This window comes from Macrosteles quadrilineatus, unplaced genomic scaffold, assembly GCF_028750875.1.
Source record: "Macrosteles quadrilineatus isolate MER2022 unplaced genomic scaffold, UCM_ALF_1.0 Scaffold_3__2_contigs__length_128488019, whole genome shotgun sequence".
Classification (NCBI taxonomy): Eukaryota; Metazoa; Arthropoda; class Insecta; order Hemiptera; family Cicadellidae; genus Macrosteles; species Macrosteles quadrilineatus.
Genome location: NW_026542596.1, coordinates 97,950,399 through 97,971,924, shown reverse-complemented (window position 1 = coordinate 97,971,924; position 21,526 = coordinate 97,950,399). Strand labels below are relative to the sequence as shown.

Genomic DNA, 21,526 nt, shown 5'->3' with positions numbered 1-21,526 from the left:
TTGTGACAATGTGTCATTGCAACTGATACTTTTAGTGTTTTATAAATAAATGATATTCTGCTGTTATAGTGGGAATTATATAATATTTAGGTGTGTACGAAGGTAAGCCAAAGCTATTCGTGTACATGTAAGAGGATTGCGGCAATAGCTACAGGTGCTAGAAGCATAAATCTGGATAATCATATTTACAACAGTATTCAGTTCAATAAATCTTGTATAGAATCACCCTTCTTCCCGAATGTGCTATTATGCTGGGAAAATATTTACGACGTGTTTGTATATTACACGTGTGAAGTTATTGGATCAAGGTATGATTTAATTTAATCATTTTTTAATTTTTTATGTTTTTACTTTTTTTTCATTTACTGTATTTTAATTTTAAACGAATCATCATTGGGTATTACATTTGTAAGGGAAAACCAGGTTTTTAAACTAGCTATGGCAGAATTTTGTTAATTATTTATTAACACTACAATGATAAATGACGTATGAGTCCATGATCTCCCTGCTCGGGGTCAAATCAGCAACTTTCATTTTTAAAGGTGAAAACCCCTGGTGGATGAGTAGTTATAGTGTTAGATTGTTAACACATTACATATTTTCTATGTAAACTGTAAATATTTATTGTTTCAAAGTGTTCACACAATTTATAATATACTCCCATCACTATATCCTACATTAAGAAAACATTTAAATACACCTTTATAAGTACACAGATTGCAATAAAATCTACCTGTATCAACTGTTTTATTCACTGCAGTTATAAAAAGGTATTGACGATAACATGGACACTTTAAAGGGCTGTAGGACGGAAACTGGATTTTCCTAGCTTTGTAACCAACTCCAATCGATTTCTCGTGGCCAAATACCCCATAATAAAAAAAACAAATTCTAGTCCTAGGACGAAAATAACAGTTTTTCCGTACGCGCGCTTCTTTTAGATTTAATGATTTTTTTATTGCTCTTGACAATTTTTACATTGTGTAGCATGATTATTCTAATATTTACAATGAAATGGGTTACATAGACGTTTTTTGACATGATAGGACAGTAAGCGAATTAATTGACGTTTCTTTGAATATAATTCCATAAAAAAGCAAAGCAAAATGGAACCAACCCTTGCCTTTGCGTTTTATACGATTACTAGGTGGTGCCCGTCGGCTTCGCCAGACTTTTGGGTTTTACTCCTGTGAGCCCGCTAAAGCTATATAAAAAAACGTAATGGCATTTCTATTTGCAAATAAAGGAACTCTTGAATACCGTTTGACGTTATTGGATCGTTGGAGTAGTTCTTGGACTCAACTAAATAGGTGTTAGTTTTTGTTGTTTAGTATAAATCTCATAAATACCAGAGAGTTTTTTCAGAGTTATACTAAAAACTAGAACACAGCGTTTCGTTATCTGCAAGATATAGGACCGTACAGATTAAAAACCCTTTACAAATACTTCAATGCAGTGTAAACACAACCAAAGCCTAAAATTACATTGTAATAAGTGAAAAGTGGAAGGAGGTTGATAATACAATCTCAGTTTTTAAAATGTCTTGGTGTAAAACGTGTGTGTTAATTTTAGTTCTGTCTGTATCGTTTGTGAGTGTAAAAGGTTACAAAGATGGCCCCGATTTTCCTCATATTGTGTATATACTTGCAGATGACATGGTATGTTGTGTATTTCATTATAATGTATACAATAAGGCCTATTATACAATGCCTGCAATAGAAGGAGTTTTTTTAACAGAGTTTCTACGCTTTCTAATGTAGGGAAACGCATGTTTTTCCATGTAGTCGGATCCCAAAATATTGGGCCTCGGGATTACTGTAGGACTTAAGTCTAGTGCTGTTACCTTTTGATCAGCTGTTTAAAAGTTATCTCATTGGTTATACAAATTACTTTCAAACAACTTACGTACGTATTTAATTTTCAGATATCTGAAGGTTGTTTCGCTGTCTTGGGTTGTAGTCTAGGAGCTAGGCCAAGTCCCGTGTGCACTTTAATGTGCCCTCAGTTTTGTTGCGGAGCTTTGTTTAACACCTTTGGGAGCTTAAAAAAATACTGGTCACGTGGTCCAAATCATGGTCGTTTGGCCGCCATATTGGAAAATGGCCGCCAAAACGCTAAATTATTTGCTAATACGTATCTCCGCACCCAGTGGTCCGATTTTAATATTCTAAAGCTCATTTTACTCCATATGTGATTGCAAAAAATTTTTGTATTTACACTTTTTTGCTAAACCCATTATTTATTCAGATAAATTAACATTTATAATATTTCCAGTAACGTTGTGGAAATAATTGTTGGTTAATGCGTCCATTCGTTCCAAAAGCTTAAAACTATCAATTAAAAATATATTAAAAGACTTAAACGTGTGTTTAAAATATATATTTACTATTAACTTACATAGAGACATTACTATTTACCTACTGATAAAAGTTATATAGAGACATAGTCTTCCAAAACTTAGGGTTTCAAATCTTATCAAGAATAAGAATTGAAAAATTATGTATGAGGGTTCTTGCAATTGTCTGAAACACTACTCTTACATTTACAAAAGTCACAGCACATTACTTTCAATCTTCTACAGGGACATACAGTTTCTCTGAAACACGTCTGGCAATTACATGGCTTAGGGAAATCTTCAGGGAACGTTGGATCATCTGTCACTTGTGGAATCAGAGAATCACCTTCCTCTACATAACCATAGTCCAAGGGATTAAGTTTCTCAGATGGTTCCAAAGCATGGATCCATTTGTAACATTGCAAGTAGCTTCTTTTTATATGAAGACGGATAGATCTTGAGGTTGGTGCTAAATCTTGAAAGTTTCGTAGTTTCTTGTGATGGAACTGATGAAAACGCAATTTATCCATTGTTGATGAACTTGAAGAAAGTGCTCGAACCAAAAATTCTTCTGCTTTTTTTTCCATGTCCTCATTTAATGGCCCTTTTCCAAACTCTACCAAGAGGTCTCCTGCACAGGATTCAGCTGTTTTTAAAGCTGCTAATTTCGTACTAACCTTGCTTGTAGTGTCGCAGCCGGTTAAAGAGTGAATGGCTGGTAAAGCTGTTAAAACAGTAAGTGGTACTCTGTCTTCAAAGGAGTGAAGTGGGATGTACCGCGATGTTTTGCCTACTCCAAAAGCAATCCACAGCTCTTTAAGTCCTAAGCTTTTCCACTTCTGTAGGTATTGATAGAGTGCACTAACAAAAACATCCGTATCAGTAGAACAGATAACTACGTTGCTTAATTTTGAAGACAATGTTATGTGAGAAATATGGCTTAAGATCCTGTCATCGGCTTCTTCATGATCGGGTTCCAAAGTAGGCTCTTCTTCAACTATCCCGTTTTCAATAGCAAAACATCTTGGCTGACCATCTTTTACTACACCACCGAGATAAATGATAGAAGACGCAGTGAATGAATCCTCTTTCCGGGATATCCATTCAAAAAAGTAAGCTTGCAACAATTCTTTGTTTTTAGATGAGGCCCAGAAAGCGTCAGTATCCACAGGAAGTGGCGTGTTGTCATTTGGGGCTCCATATTCTACAGGTTGTTTCCTTGATCGCTTGGACCTCTCAAACCCTTTAACACTTTTTTCATTATAAACGTCGAAAACAATATCGATGCGTTCACTTTTGTAAGATGCTTGGGATATAGCTATCCAAATGCTTCGTACCAATTCTTCATATGTCTTCAGTTTTAAAGATTTAGTTGGTACCTTCCTTGCAAATGCCATAAAATCTATAACTGTTGCTTTGCCAGGTGATTGAGGAGTTTCGGAATTTGGTGGTGTTTGTAACTTTTTTTCAAGTTCATGAACCAGCTGCGATTTATCTGATTTTGTCAGAAATCCATTTCTGGTCAAAAACAAAGATGTAGAAGTTAATTCATAGGACAAAAGATGATTTATGTCATATCCTCGACACCGTGAAATGTCAATTAAACGCAGAGCATGGGCGGTTTCATTCTTTACGTCCACTTCTAACGGATTATGGGGTTTACTACTCTTTTTTTTTTAGTCTCTTAATTGGTTGCATTAGACTGAGTGACTTATCTTCAAATCGTTCACTCCGAAACTGAGTGTGGGCTGTTTCTCCTACTTGTATGCAGTCTAAAAGATCAGTGCTCATTCCACGATCTATCTTTTGTTTAGTAATAACATTTTGTAGTTCTGTTCCACAGCTAGAGCTTGTATGCATGAACGGATTTCCTTGCTTCTTCATGAAAGTCACAATTCTTCTAACGCATAGCTCATCAGCAGTTGTAGTGTTGTTTGAAAATTCGTGGTGCAGAGTGTATTCATCTTCATAGACAAGTCCACATAAATCACGCAAAACTTCTACTATTTGGACTTTCTCGTGTTTGATTAGATCATGAAGCAACACAGCTTCTTTTCTTCTTGTTACTCCGATGATTCCTCCTTGGCCTTTAGCTGGTTTGTTGTAATTTTGTTCCAGTGCTTGATCCATAGCCACACAACTGAACTTTCGCTGAGTATTTTTCACAACAAAATTTCCGGCTTTGAAATCCGCATAGATATCAGGGAAATCCAGAGGAAGACGTAAGCAGTCCTCTAAAAAAACACTTGCCCACCGAGAATAGTTTGTCTTGTCAAATGCAAAGAAGAGTGGTATTGACCGCATTAAGGCACTAATATTTAGATCCCAATTCCCTTCTCTCTGTGCGAGATTAAGATCTCGTAATATAGGAAAAAGATGTGTCAAGAATTGGTACCAATACCGAAACGTCTCATTTTCTCTACCTTTTTCTATAGCAAATTTTTCTATTTCTTCCATAATATTTGAAATTTGCTGTTTGAGAGTCTTGACTTGAGTGTTTGTACGTGTCGAATCTTTAATCTTGATGCACTCTGTTAAATCCTTAAGATCTTTGGCTGTGGTTTCTGAAAAATTGTTACTTTCCATGAATTTTTCAAGTAATAAACGTTGCAAAGCTTCAGCTAGCATGGAAAATCCTCTTATAGCACGAGAATAATGTTTCCCAGTAAGCACATTCTCGACAATGTTTGGTCCAAACGTTTCAGTTTCAACAAAAATATTTTTTACTCCACTTTCTGCTAAATATTTCCCAAAACAAGCCATAACGTCTTTAGCAAGATGAAAAGCTCCTAAGCCAAGAAAAATATTAGAAAACTCTTCTGGTCGCAGCAGTTGTATTTCTTTGGCTATTCTGTACACTCCCTCATCAGACCAAAGGGATCCTGACTTTTGATTTACTGTTGTCAGACAGTCTTGAAAGTTTTTCATGCACGTATATATTGAACTAAATTCGGTCGCAGGGTGTGGCAATATAGGGGTAAAAGCAGTTTTAGTCTGTGGGATATGTTCACTCGATATCATACTGTTGAATGCACTCCAGGTAGGTATCTTACATTCATTAGGGTCACTTTCTCTGCTTGCGAAATATCTGCACAAACTCCAGATCATATCCTGTTCTTTAGCTGATGAAGCAGGCAGGATAAGGTTAGGTTTAGGTGCTACCGTAAACGTCTCACTGATTTCTCCTCTTTGCACTGGTTTCTTAAAATATTTCAGCTCTTGACATGGCAGGAGACTGTGAAAAGATCGCATTCCTTTGTTGACTATGCTTTGGTTTACTTCAGGGGTATCTTCATCATTGTTACTTTCATTTTGAAATATTACCAGTACTGTGTCATGACTGCCTCCAATACCAGAAGGGGTTTGCTCTAGGTGATCAAAATTATCCATTGCTGCTCTTATTGGTATGTTTGGCTTAACTTCTTTGGGAAGGGGTACTCCTGTGCCCTTAGAGCTACTTAAAATTCTTGTTGCGAGTACCACGTTATGTCTCTCTAACGCATCATAACTAACAGTCATTCCAAGACGGTTCGTAATCTGTAGCAATAATTTTGAACGAGTCATTTCATGGATAGTTTGTGCCAATCCAACATGCAGAGGGGTACTATGTGCACCACTGTGTAGTAGGTAAAATAATATCTGGAAAACTACTACACATTTCAACTGTATTGGGGGAGAAGTCTGGTAGCTGGGAAACATTACTGAGCAAAACTTCAACCAGGATTTCGGTAATGTGTTCTTTGCTTCTGTAAAAGATTGAAATATATCTTTTGCGTTGCAGTCTGTATTACCTAAGTCAAAATTAAAGTTTTTAATGTCACTTCGCAATGTTTCAGCACATTCTTTAACACAATCGTGGCTACGAATTTCTTCTGCAAGTTGTGTCACAGTTATTTGATTTGAAAATACCATTTGTGATACAGATCGATCCCTTGAGTAAGTAAAATGAATAGTATCATCAAAGTGCTCTATCAGTAAACTTTTCATCCTTCTGTTTGAAATTTTGATGTCACTGGGTAAATATTTCTCGTTAAACTCATTGCGTAGGTATCCGATCGAGTATCCTTTGTTTTCAAATTGAAGTTCAGCCACAAACTTAGCAAATGTTTCTTTCAGGCTTTCAGAACCAGCAGTTTCTTCAACTATATCTTTTTCATTATCTCTTTGATAGTTTACAATGTACTTTTTTATGCAATTCTTATGACAGTGGATACCTGCAGCAAATACACTATTCACATCTTCCATCAAAGCTGTTCGTTGAAAAACTGCATCAAGGTAAAACCGCGACGCTTTTAGTAGTTGCTCTGCTCTGAACTGCTCACAAATACGGTACAGTTTCGAGTCTCCTTGTACTTTTGATTTATTACACACTATACATTTTTTTAACCGTCCACTATGTCCAGGTATACTTTTACGTCTCTGTCGTTGGGTAGTATTATCCTCTTCCAATCTTGAGTCTTCAACATATTTTTCTTGTCTTTCTTTAAATCGTTTTCCTTTCAATATGTAAGGTCTGTAGCAGGCTAAATGATACTTTATGCTATTTTCATCTTTAATGCCTTTCAACACATCGTCCTTAATAACTTCAGTTGCACTTTTAATGTTTTTTATACCTTTTTCGCTTGAACTTAATTGCAAAGGACGTTTGACTTTTTTACAGAAAATGCACAAGTCAATGTCTTCATCAACGTCTCTACGTCTCTTTCTATGGTGGACCAGATTCACGGTGTCACTCATCTTATTTCACTTGAAGTTTATCTACTCTTTCTGAGATGTGAATAAACTTTATTTATAAGTAAATACTTATTGAGTAAAGTAAATACTAATTGTTAAGTAAATTAAATACTTATTTAGAGGTGAGTAAAATTTTACATTAAATTAACATTGTGTGCTTAAAGTAAATAGGTACTTATAGAAAAAAGTAAACTCTTAAAAAAAGAAATTACTTATGTTTAATTCAAATTGGACTATTTACTTAAGATAAGTATAAGTAAATACCTACTTAAAGTTTATTCACATCGCAGTTTATAAACGTGAGAAATAACCTTGCACTAAAACCAACCATATTTTACCAACTAAACAAACAAACAAAAACAAGAAACCGTAAACAATGAATCAGACATGTAAACAGCTGACAGTTTATATCGCTAGCGACAGTAGCGGAGCGAAATACTGGGGCTATCGATACTTTTAAGCTTTTGGAACGAATGGACGCATTAACCAACAATTATTTCCACAACGTTACTGGAAATATTATAAATGTTAATTAATATTAATAAATAATGGGTTTAGCAAAAAAGTGTAAATACAAAAATTTTTTGCAATCACATAAGGAGTAAAATGAGCTTTAGAATATTAAAATCGGACCACTGGGTGTGGAGATACGTATTAGCAAATAATTTAGCGTTTTGGCGGCCATTTTCCAATATGGCGGCCAAACGACCATGATTTGGACCACGTGACCAGTATTTTTTTAAGCTCCCAAAGGTGTTAAACAAAACCCCACAACAAAACTGAGGGCACATTAAAGTGCACACGGGACTTTGCCTAGCTCCTAGACTATTGACATTGTGACCGACATTTTTGTAAAATTTCCTTTCATTTTCATTTTTATTTTCCACGGCAATGCCATTTACAAAATACAATCAGTTAAGATTATAATAAGATTATATAAATACAAAACATTAAATTACAACAAAACAATATTTCATCAGCAATAACATCGATACAATCGATCAACAATAACAGCTATAAACTATGACATAACAATAACAAGGCATAAGAATAATAATAACGATAACAATGATAATAAAATGCATGTCTGAATCGTGTGGTAGGATGTCTGAGTTTTAAACAGCACAGCATCAAATGTTTCTACGAATATACTCTAGTATGTCAAAAGACGTTATCTTTACATGGAAGTCACGTAAGGGGGGGGGGGTTAGGGGGAGCCACCAATCAACTTTGAAAATTGTATTTTGGGAAGTTTGAAACTGTCATTACACTGTCGACTTTGAAGTTTACTTTTAAACTAAGCAGGCATCTACCCTTACGTATAGGATAATTATTTAAGTAAAAAAACTGTTGGAAATGTCTATCTTGTAGGTACATTACGTAACGTATCTGTAGTACACAGTAATTAAAAGCCCTTGGATCCAAGACGTTCTGACTCATGAAACAATTAAAGAACTTCAAAGAAAAATTCTATTCTCACAGTATACTAGATATTTAAATTACAATCACTCTGATGTTTGAAAAAATGATTTGTGATAGTAAATAACTCTTCAGTGGCTTTTTGAAATTTACGGAATTAACATTGGTCTTATGGCGGGCAAATCCAAGATGGCCGTTGGCTTCCATGGACTCCCTTGGATAACAATTCAATACTACAAAAAACATTTCTAATTCCACAGTATACTAGATATTTAAATTATAATCACTTCGGTGTTTAAAAAATATATTTTCGGACGATAAATAACTTAAATAACTCTTCAGTAGCCGTTTGAAATTATGCAAGATAACTTCTAGTTTCGAAGGAATTTTAAAGGCTTTTAAGAGAATTTTTCTGAGCTGCACGTGGAGAGACGTATTCATTAAGGGTCTTTAAAATGATTTTAGGAGACTGTCCACTTAATGTATTATTGATCAGTAAGCATACAGTGTAAATATTTGTCGAGACACTTTAGACACAATGAAACATCAATTTCTTGTTATTTGTGTCAGCTATAAAGAGGCTTAATTGGTAAAATAGTCTTTCTACTATTAAAACTTAATAATTAGTTAGGAATAAATTTGAGTAATGTATTTGGGATATTCGAGTAGTATAGTTGGGAAATTCGTGCAATATATTTGCGAAGTCCACGTAAAATAGTTGGGAAAATCTACGTATCCCCCCCCCCCCCTTATATCTTTTCGAGCGACGCCCCTGTGCTATCATGCAACGTTTATAGTTACCGTATTATAATTATGTTATGTAATTTTAAGAAACTTAATACAAAATGTTTTGCCTTTGGGAATGGAATAGATTGAGTTTTACACGATTACTTTAATTTACGATTACGTTACTTTTGTACTAGTATAGTATCAGATTGTTTCTTTAAAATATTAGTTGGGAACTTATTAAGTACTAAGGCAACTTTTAATCTTATTTTTATTAAGTTGATTTTAATCCAGTTTATTTTGGTAACGTTTCCAACAGTAGGCTAATATTATGTTCTATTAGCAGAAGTGAAACGTTTTTAAAACATTCTTACTCTTTTCGTTTCATGATTTCGATGGATAGCTTGATATATATTTTTTACAGTTTCTACAATCTTACATTGTTTTATTATCAAGTCAGTTTGAAGGATCATTTTCCATTTTCAGGGATGGAACGACGTCAGTTTCCACGGGTCTGACCAGATCCCCACCCCCAACATTGACTCTCTGGCATACAATGGGGTGATTCTCAACAGACACTACACTCAGCCTCTGTGTACTCCTTCCCGGGCCTCCCTCATGACTGGCAATTACGCTGTGCACACAGGTAAGTCTGACCAGATCCCCACCCCCAACATTGACTCTCTAGCCTACAATGGGGTGATTCTCAACAGACACTACACTCAGCCTCTGTGCACTCCTTCCCGGGCCTCCCTCATGACTGGCAAATACGCTGTACACACAGGTAAGTCTGACCAGATTCCCAACCCAACATTGACTCTCTGGCCTACAATGGGGTGATTCTCAACAGACACTACACTCATAACCGCAGGGGGCCCACGCTTGCGTGGGTTCGTGGCCTGGGCGACCACGCGGACCCTAGCTCTCCCAGAGGGGAGGTAATTGCCCGGTGTTGGAACCGGCACTTCAGGTAGACCACAAGCTATGGACGACTGGACAAGCCAGCCTCTTTGGGTTGTACCCAAAGTAAGAGTACCCAGTGACATTCCCTCCATTCAGGGTGGTGGGGTGTTCAGCTCTGCTAGTGTTGATTAAGTTCATAGATCTTTCACCTGCCTGTAGCTTGTGGTTGTGACTGAGTCCTACCTGTTGTGTACGACTGACATTTTGTGAGGCATATCCTCGACTTTGGAAGTAGCCTCGTCCTGGGAGGTGAAATACCTAGCCCCCAGAGGGGAGGTAAATGCTCGGTGTTGGTATCGGCATTTTCAAGTAGGCCACAGACATGGACGACTGGGCATTGGGTCCCAGTGACATTCCTTTATCCAGAATGGAGGGGTGTTTAGCTCTAGGAGAGATGGAAGTGCATCATATTCTCTAACCTACCTGTGTCTGTGGTTCTTTGGGCTTCGGCCTGCTTGTTGTGTGCGACCAGCATTCAGTGGGCAAATCCTCGACTTTGGAAGTAACCTTTCCTGGAGGTGAAAACGGGCAAGTACCCGCAGCTCACGGGGACACTCAAGGGCAACGTAACTTTCCGCAGTGTGAGGGCAACTGTTTGTAGGCACTTATGCAAACCAATCCCTGTCTCTGAGCACGGACGGTATGGTTATCTTGAGTGTGGGGGGTTCTTCCCGGAACCTCAATTGAGTCAAGGGTGTCGCCACCTCTGGTGGATAGGTTCATCCGGGTGGGTCCCACTTCTATACCTGCCTCCTTTTGGGAAACCCTGATGGCCTGGCAGTGATGTTGGGTCTGACGGGCAAACGAAGTAGATCGGGTGCTGGGTCCGAGCCCGCCAGGGGTATCTGGGGATCTATCGCTCTGGTTATCTCTGGTTTCCCAGCAATGGGTAAGGCCTCGATCGGGTAGTGGTGTAAATGGGAGGTTGGGGTTCCCCCCGTCAGCGTGCTGACGGTCCCCTTCCTCCTGGCTATTGATGGCGGGTTCTGCCTGTCAGGGATTAGATAGGTACCGAGTGTTGCTTGCACTAAATGCGTCGGGGCGCTCTACCATGGACCTCTAGGTCCCGACCTAGTGGAACCCAGGTGGAGTGACGCTTAAACAAGCAGCCGGAATCCCTGGTTAGGATTGAGGGGCAACCCTCCTTCCGAAGGGTCTGCTTCGGCATCCGGCGAGCCTGATGACCTTAAGTCATCCGCCCATGATGTGCTAAAGGTTGATGCTTAAGCTTCGGCCTACATCATGGGGCCCGGGTATGTCCTCAAGGATAGGTACCGGGTATGCAGTCAGGGGGCTTCGGCTCTCATGACAAATAATGTAGACACTACACTCAGCCTCTATGTACTCCTTCCCGGGCCTCCCTCATGACTGGCAAATACGCTGTGCACACAGGTAAGTCTGACCAGATCCCCACCCCAACATTGACTCTCTGGCCTACAATGGGGTGATTCTCAACAGACACTACACTCAGCCTCTGTGTACTCCTTCCCGGGCCTCCCTCATGACTGGCAAATACGCTGTACACACAGGTAAGTCTGACCAACCTACAATGGGGTGATTCTCAAACGCTGTGCACACGGGTAAGCCATATACAAGGACAAACATCATATCTTCCTTTTCATATTAATCTCTACTTATAGTGCTTATGTTATGTTATTATGTCAATGTAATGTTATGTAATGTTAACTATACAAATATTGAATACAGACTAAATTGTAGATTTACGAAGGCATATATTTATGTATTAAGTTAAGCTTTATAAGCTGCAAGAACACCAACTAGTACCAGATAGCACTTGGACTTGTGCGTGCAGCGCTCTATCTAGGTGGGGAAGTAACACGTCTATAGGTGTGGGGGGTAACCGTCAAAAGTATTTCTTCACGTTTTGTCACGTAATGCAGGTTGTCTCGTTTATAGCCGTTGGTGCCGTAGATAATTTTCTTGACAGTATAAGTCTATCTGAAACCCGGTTATTGAGGTTTTACACATTTTGCAGGCCTTCACGATGCGCTTAAGCCAACTGACAGAGTCGGACTTGGTATTTCACAGAAGATTCTTCCTCAGTATCTGAAGGAGCTTGGATACTCCACTCATCTGGTGGGCAAATGGCATCTCGGGTTCTACAAGAAGGAGTTTACACCTTTACAGAGAGGGTTTGACTCTCACTTCGGCTACTGGTCTGGAGCTATCAGTTACTACGACCACATCGATGAAAACCCGGTAAGCTTCTTTCACCCCAGTCCCGAAAATGTTATACTTTTTACAGATGCACAACGTAATATCGTCACAAACTTATATTTACTCCAATTTAATTAACATTACAAATAATTACCATATTGAAAGGTGAGTGAAGGGTGTAGGATTTTATTTGTGTTTTTTAACTGGCTAAGGCCATATGCTTCTTCAGCCAGGATCATTAATTAAGTTCGAGGATATCCAAAGCAAATTTGAACTGTCAAATGTGACTGCCTTTTAGCGAATTTCCCTATAGGGAAGTAGCTATTACCGTAGGTCTCATGGTAAGACTTAGGCCCGGGACCGATTTACTTTTTAATTTTGATGTCCCCAGAGGCCAAAAACACCACTCGTTCAAATTTTTATATATGTATATATATATATATGTATATATGTATATATATATATATATGTGTGTCCGTGAACACGATAACTTGAGTAATTTTTATCCGATTTTGATGAAATTCGGTTTGACGGTGTAAGGCGGGATAAACTTGAATGAGTTCGCGATCCAGCATGATCGGACCATGGGAACAGGGTTTTATGGGGTAAAAATTGGTTTTTCTCACTTTTGACCCTTAAAACACAATATTTTCCAATTTTTCTCTAAACCTTAAAGAGCTTAAAAAACAAACAATTCAGTATATCAAAGTGTTTTTGTACGGTTATTGGTTACGGAGAAAACTAAAAAAAATGGTAAATTTAAAATTCCCATGTTATTCTTATGGAGAATATTGTAAAATGTTGTAGTTTGCTTGTTTATGGATATCTTTTGATCAAACTTGGCAAATATATTCATTTTATACTAAGCAATAATTATTTTACTTAAAACACACACTTTATTAGTTTCCTTGTAGCAGCAAACCTAGGTACTCGTTAAACCTAATGTTATTTAAATAGATCAATTGAAAATCAATTCAGCCAAATGGAAATTCGCTAAGGCGTCAGGTTTGCTGCGGCGGGGGTATTTTAGTATCTAACACACTTTAAAAATTACTAAACGACTCTAACCACTCTGCTGACCGGCGCTTAATGTATTTTCGAAACGGTCTCATTGAACGTAACCATTTCCTCTTCTACTCTATCGTAATCTAATTTAAATCAAAATTACGCTTTTAGCCAACCCCGGACAGGAAGTACAACTACAGCGGCCACGACATGAGGAGAGGCTACACCTCGGCGTGTGACGTGGTAGGTCAGTACGCTACAGATCTGTTCACCAGAGAAGCTGTCCGTGTGATAGAGAGCCATAAGCCAGACAGGCCGATGTTCATGTTCATGGCTCACTTGGCCTCTCACGCTGGGAACCAGGGCAAGTGGCTAGAGGCTCCTCAGGACGAGATAAACAAGTTCTCCTACATCAGCGATCCCAACAGGAGGACGTTTGCAGGTATTAATCCTGGTGCTTATACAAGCTTGAAAAATCAAGACATTTTATGAAAAAAAACATATTTTTTGGACAGGTGCAAGGCTTTTTTGGATATGAACGTACTATGGGGGACTGGTTCAAAATAAGCTGTGTGTGATTAAAATATACAGTGTAAATGATATAGCTTGTAATTTCTGGGGCGCAGTGATTTATGTTTAGTTTATTTCAGGTCTGTGACATTTTTACTGTCAATAAATACAGTAGATTTATATATATAATTACTGTACGATAAATTATCAAAAAATAACTTCTTGATAAATTGTCATCCTGCTCACATAATGTCAATACCATTGATTATTTTATAAACATATTACTACGATAAATTAATTTGACATCGATTAAACTGGTCATGAATCAAAATATATCAGTTGGTATAATACTGCTTTGGTCATTTTCGAGTGTGGACTGGATGATATTGAATAGATGGTTCCAAAAAACTATTTAGTGTTTTTTTTTCGTCCTGAATCTAGCATCTTTTTAATAAGAGAACTGATATTTTTGTAAACTAAATTACCGGTATTGCAGTTTTAAATAGTTTTAACGAGAGGAAAGTTCTTAAGTCTTAAAGTTTTTACCTGACGGTAAAAAGTTATCATCTTACGTAAACAAAAACCAGTAACTACTAGCACTAGTAGGTTCAAAACTAGCCCGATTGTCCTAAAAAATTGGAAATTTGTTACACGATCCTTTCTCAATAAACGGCTGATCTTTGTCATTAACAAAACTATACAGATCATCCAACTGAATTCTACAGTCATAATATTGCTTTAAGTTTGCTGCTAGGTGGCATTTCTGTCTCAAAAGGTCCCATAGGAATGGTAATATTTACATTACGCATAACAGTGTAGCCAACTCTAATGATTTTCCAAATTGTTTCAATCAAATCAAATCAAATCAAAAATCACTTTATTCAGCTTTATAAATACATGAATACATTATTAGTGGCAAGAATAGTGTTCCCCCGAATGGACTGCAAGTCCGTGCTCGAGGGAAGAGCTCTTACCAGCAGATGTTTTGGTCATTGTCCAAATAATAATTATAATTGTTGTAGCAATGGTATCCAAGCTGGACGAGTCTGTTGGAGCGGTGATCACTGCATTAGACAAACGGGGGATGCTAAAGAACTCGATAGTTGTGCTTCTGGCAGACAACGGCGCCCCGAACCTGGGACTCTACAACAACTGGGGCTCAAACTTTCCCTGGAGGGGGGTAAGTAACAGATGATTGACAACAAACATAGCGTAAGGGTTGTAGTTTTTTTTGGAAATGAAGAAAGGATGGAATGTTTTTACATCTTTCTTTCTTTTTTAATAAATGGCGACCATACAAAGTAGGTATTTTATGTCAAGTACGAATGAAGATGAGTGTAGGATGAGTAGCGTGATCTTGTAGTCTTGTTAGTGACTAAGGTTGACATTCCTTAGACATAGCTGTTAATTAATAGCCCATACAGCTAATGACAACTAAGGGACCTACAGTTTATAGTGGAATCCAAACCACATTTTTGCCTTGGTATCAACAAATTGGTCTAATTGTTAGGATAGTACTGCGGATAGTCGTAGTACTCACTAGTGCGGACGTTAATCCACACCAGGGAGTATCGCATCCACAGTGCATGCCTATAAATATCGCATTGATCATCCACAAAGCCTGTGCTATGAACGCATCAAGCAAAAAACCTTACTCGAGCTGATAAAGTACAAGATAAATCTGCTATCATCCATTTCTAATTCGCTGTACTCATTATATCGACAGTACTAAGACTGTTAAATATTTATAGTTGAAGGGCCAACCAACAAAGTATATATGACCTATATGCCATGCTTACTGAAAATTACATTTTAAACCGATTGCAACTTCAAAAGTCCAAACCTAAATATCTTTGACATAAAACAAATCCTGTGGTCTAAAATAGTGTGTATAAAATCAGTCAAAGCCCCGTTAACATCTTCTTCGCAAAAAGAATAATATCACAAAACATACCATTTACTTTACAATATACGTCTGCTCGCTGAATTGAAATAGAGTCTTCTTTCAGCAAAAAGCCAGTCTATGGGAGGGTGGTGTCCGGACCCCTTGTCTCATATGGAGTCCACTGATAACCAACCCCTCTCGAGTGAGCCACACCCTCATGCATGTCGCTGATTGGCTGCCTACACTGCTGAGTGCCGCAGGTGAGTAACCATGTGATATTGATTTGTCTTCATAACCGGAGGTTACTGGTTTGATCCCAAACTATGCCAATTCTTGAATTAGATTTTTAGTAAAGTTAATTAATGATGCAGCACGGTAGTGAGACGATCATATTTAGTTACCTAAAAGCAAACTTTAATGCATGCACAAGCGTTGAAACATAAAAAAATTTAATCCTCAGTATCCCCATAGTTTGTTATGAAACAAACGACTTGGCTTTTATCTGAAACACTCCAAGGTCACATAAAAAGAAGAATAAATAAAAAGAGATTACGTAGCAATCTGGTCCGTCAAATGACACACAGTCTGTACACACACTAATGAAGTAGTCAACAAGATTTTATTGGTAGAGAATTAGGTGTTTACCATATGAATATTACAAGTAATTTAGAATGTGATTATTTTTCTGGGTAAACTACAATACAAGTATATGCAGTGCTGTCTAACAAAATAAAATTAGAACGAACAATGGTATTTTCTTAAGCTTAATAGAGAGTTATGAGGAAAACATTTTTGAGAAAGTAAGAATTAAAGAGAGAAAATTACATGTGTTTAGTACCATGAATACACAGCAGTAGCTAATCGTTAATAGGCTCAATAATAAGATACCTACATTTGAAAATTGATACAGTTGCCGGACTAAGATTAATCATCGCTCTATAAAGGCCACATAACGGAAATGTTCATTGACCTTTAACCTATGTTCTTTACTTGTGTGTAATATAATTACTGGTGTGTAAGCTGCACATGCTATAGTTCGGCCGCTTAGAAAACGACCTGCGCGCTAATGCTAAACCAATGCTGGAGGAGGTCGCTTTCTAAGCGGCCGAACTATAGAGAAGTAATTTAAAACGTAATAACTAAGGTGTCAAGCCTACGTTTATAAACTAAATATCTAATCTTATTACCGATTTATATGCTCAGGTCACAAGGGAAGAGTATCGGGTATAGATGGAGTCGATCAATGGGAAGCGATTTCAAGAGGACGCTGAACTCCACGGCACGAACTAGTGGTGGATATTGATGATCAAAATGAAATGGCTGCCATGATCTTCAGATCTTATAAATACGTAAAAGGTATTTTATTTATACAGTTCTTGATGCATTTATTTAAAGAAAACTAATTTAAATATATGTTAAGTAAACAACATAACAAATCCATGTTACCAAAAATTTAAAAAAAATACGATTAGTTATACTTGTAGTTGATAAAGATACTCAACTGCTACTCATAGCCAAGTATATCTATCTGAATTGTGATTTAAACATTTAATATACAGAAGTAATGTTCTATGAACATCCAGTATCCCTAAGTAAGTCTTTTAATATTACCCAAAGTGTTTTCCCAATTCTAATACATATACATTTTTATTTTTGGGGTTTAACCTTATATTTTAAGTGTATTCCAACACTTGTCATGGTAAGAAGTAGAAGCAAGATTGCATGGCCAAAATATGCTCTTAGTTCTTGGTCTTCAGGAGTGACCGGTCGTTGAAAAGGCCAAGATGTGTTGCAGAAATCCATCAATGCAATTCACCTAATTTAGAGCCGATTTGGTTAAACTATTTAACCCAGAGATCTATTGCTGTTACGCATTTAAAGCTTTGGTCAGAAATTTCGGAAAGTTCCCGAGCACCAAGATTTTGCCGATTATAATAACCTGCAATAAGTAAAATAGAATCAGCCATGGCATTAATCAATTAAAACTAACATGATTTCAGGGGCGAACAGAAGAGGAAGTAACCCTGCGTTAAACACATTCTTGAGTACTGAATATATATTTTCTCCAAGACAACCGAGATACAACGTCAACGCCGTGGTCCTCTCCCCAGCATGGGTTGCGGTGCAGAAATACTCCAGACCTGGAGCTCAATACAGGATCTTAGGCCTCAGGAGGGCGGCGACTGTAGTCTGTCAACATGACTTTGACAAGCAGCTCAACTGTTCAGACAGTCCTTGTCTGTTCAACGTCATTGATGACCCTTGTGAACAATACAACGTGGCAGGTGCTTACCCTCAACTTGTCAACTACATCGAGCAAGCCAGGCTCAATGAGTACAGAGTTGGCGCTGTTGAAATCACTGTAGAGGAGGACCCAGCTTCCGATCCTGAAAGGTTCAATGGGGATTGGAGCATATGGGTTACTTGAGATACTAGGAATGACTACTTCAGAAGTATAGCGAAAACATTAGTACAAGATGAGAGTATGAATGAATAACCAAATTAAGAAAAACATTTATTGTTTAACATTGCTACAAAGGTATTCAAAATGTACCACTATTTTACTAGTTAAATAAAATTATTTACAACTTCTTTTTAATATTTGTAAAATGTATATATTTATAAATATACGGGTATGTAAAACATAACAATATTGAAGTTCTTTAATCCCGTCCTAATAGGAATAAGACATATGATGGATTTGGTTTTTGTCCAAAGAACTTTGAATGTGTTAATAAATCGTTTGTATGAGAAAAAACTTCCAATCTTACAATTTATTTTCGGTAAAAATGTGTAGGCGTAGAGCTATTATGTCTAAAAAACATGTAGAGCTATTGGGTTTCAACAAAACTAAACATTTGTATCAAGAGATTTATTCCAATGATATACTTAATTCAATATGTATTTTAATTACAATTTTGAAAGTCCTATAGTTTAGTTCTTGGCAAGTTGAACTCTTTACTAATAGTTCAGTGAAAATTCAGTATATTTCAAAAGTAGTGCTGGTCCTTGTATGACTTACTAAAAGTGATGAATAGCGATAAATTTAGAAAGTATGAATTAAATATCTACACTTGTAACAAAGTTACTAATTTACTTTAGTTTATAAAAATTGCACTAGAGTATGAAAAATATTAGTTCAATGGTATTAAACAACATTAAACATTATTACTTTTTTATCCCTTCAACAATCTCTCTTCACTACATGTTCAGTCAAGTAGGTGTTTTCTATGAAAATATAGACACGATTCTCGAGAAGCCTAGGCATAACATGTTGGCAGGAAGTTTCAACATGTGTTTGGTTCCCGTAGTACTTAATTACAAATGCCAAAGTACTGTTTACCTTCACTTTAGGCTGTTGAGAATTAATTAGTACGTATTGTTATCAGCCTTAACTTTCAGTTGGTCTTAATATATTTTCAGTTACAGACAAATATAGTTATGGTGTTGGACCTTAATTCTTTTAACTTTAATCTAACCTAGTAGTTAGGGGCGATACTTTGGGTGTAACAAGGGCTCTTATGGGGAATAGATTTAATGCCTTATTTTTTGACCACTGTAATATGTATAACTTTTTAGCTATCATTTAACTGTTAATGTTCATGTTTTTAACTAATGTATGTTTTAACTAACTAATATTTTTAACTAACTAATGTTTTTTAACTAACTGATGTTTTTAACTAATGGTTGTTTGGTAATATCCATACAACATCTATACATCTTTTATAGGTAGTAGTAGGATCCCCCCGGATCGCGGACAAACTACCCCTAGAGTGGTAGTTTAATTCTCAGAGGTAGTGAATACATATATGTTGAATGTTAGGGGTTGTTAGGGGTAGTTTTATGTTTACATAGGAGTTATCAGTTGATCATGTGACCTTTTTATGTATTGCATATGTAGGTATTTTTATTAAACTATTTTGTGGATAAAAAGTGTGAATCCTGACCGGGTATCGAGACCCGCTCTCCTAGATGTTGTTCCAATGCCCTATCTATAGGGCTATGATGTCAGTTATAGGTATGGTGTTTATAGTGGTAAATAATAACTTTGATTTCTTAATTACATATATAGGGTGTGTAAAAAAAACATTATATTTTAATTTTATTTTATACATATCTATATGCTTTAGTCTATAGCAATTGTGAAACAAATGATAATTCATGTATCCAATGTTAAAAACAGCTGAAAGAAGGCTTAAGCGGAACTTTACCGTTGAGTATAAAAAATGGCCTTTGTAAAGGCCACCAAATGTTGGATGTTAAATTTATATTTTATATATGTTATGTATTTTTGGGATGATGGGTGGTTTGAATTCATGTTTTTTTTCTAGTGGTTGGTTGTGTATGAAGATGTGTATGAATCAGAGGTTCACGGGTTCGATCCTTAGCAATCACCAAATGCTTTATTTTTGGTCAGGGTGATATGTTGATTTCTGTTATAGTGTTGTATCGTAGTGGGAGTAGTGTGAGTCCTTCTTTGATCTTAGAGGTTCACGGGTTCGATCCTTGGCAATCACCAAATGCTTTATTTCTGGTCAGGGTGATATGTTGATTTTTGTTATAGTGTTGTATCGTAGTGGGAGTAGTGTGAGTCCTTCTTTGATCTTAGAGGTTCATGGGTTCGATCCTTAGCAATCACCAAATGCTTTATTTCTGGTCAGGGTGATATGTTGATTTTTGTTATAGTGTTGTATCGTAGTGGGAGTAGTGTGAGTCCTTCTTTGATCTTAGAGGTTCACGGGTTCGATCCTTAGCAATCACCAAATGCTTTATTTCTGGTTAGGGTGATATGTTGATTTTTGTTATAGTGTTGTATCGTAGTGGGAGTAGTGTGAGTCCTTCTTTGATCTTAGAGGTTCACGGGTTCGATCCTTAGCAATCACCAAATGCTTTATTTCTGGTCAGGGTGATATGTTGATTTTTGTTATAGTGTTGTATCGTAGTGGGAGTAGTGTGAGTCCTTCTTTGATCTTAGAGGTTTATGGGTTCGATCCTTAGCAATCACCAAATGTATTTTTACTGGTTAGGGTGATATGTTGATTTTTGGTATGGTGTTGTATTATAGTGTGAGTCCATCTTTGATCTTAGAGGTTTGCGGGTTCGATCCTTACCAATCACCAACTGCTTCTCTTCTGGTCAGGGTGATATTTTGAGTGTTAGTATTGAAGTAGGAGTAGTTAACTTGTTTAGAATGTGAACCTATGATCCCGGAGGTTTGAGGGTTTGATCTTTATCAATAACCAAATGTTTTATTTCTGGTTGGGGTGATGAATTGATTCTTGGTATGGTGTTGTATTGTAGTGGGAGTTGTGTGAGTCTTTGATCTCAGAGGTTTGTAGGTTAGAATCCTACCAGTTATCAATTATCTCATTTCTGGTTATGGTATTAACTTGTGTTTTAGTATGGTATTAAGAGTTTATGTGTGAGACATCGTTTCCTGAGGTTGCGGGTCCGATCCTTACCAGACAATGATTGTTTTATTTCTGGTTGGGGTGTTTTTGGTATGGTATTGTATTGTAGTGGGAGTAGTGTGAGTTCCTTATCTTAGAGGTTTGTGGGTTTGATTCTAGCTAATCACTAAACGTTTTATTTCTGGTTAGGGTGATATTTTGAGTGTTAGTATAGTGTTGTATTGTAGTGGAAGTAGTGTGAGTCCTTGATCCCAGAGGTTTGTGGGTTTGATCCTCACCAGCCACTGTTTGTATCATATCTGATTGGGGTGATTTTTAATGTTGTATTGTAGTTAATTGTTTGTGTATGCCCCCAGAGGT

The 21,526-nt window shown here is 37.0% G+C and overlaps 1 protein-coding gene across 1 annotated transcript; it reads left to right on the top strand.

Moving 5' to 3' along the window:
• Positions 1–481: 481 nt before the first annotated feature.
• On the top strand, positions 482–17,026 carry LOC128989401 (arylsulfatase B-like). The gene is made up of 8 exons (XM_054411291.1): positions 482–542; positions 1,573–1,658; positions 9,701–9,860; positions 12,174–12,397; positions 13,550–13,802; positions 14,893–15,050; positions 15,880–16,015; positions 16,959–17,026. Exons 1-8 carry the CDS (start codon positions 482–484, stop codon positions 17,024–17,026), a joined length of 1,146 nt encoding a protein of 381 aa, XP_054267266.1.
• The last annotated feature ends 4,500 nt before the right edge of the window (positions 17,027–21,526 follow it).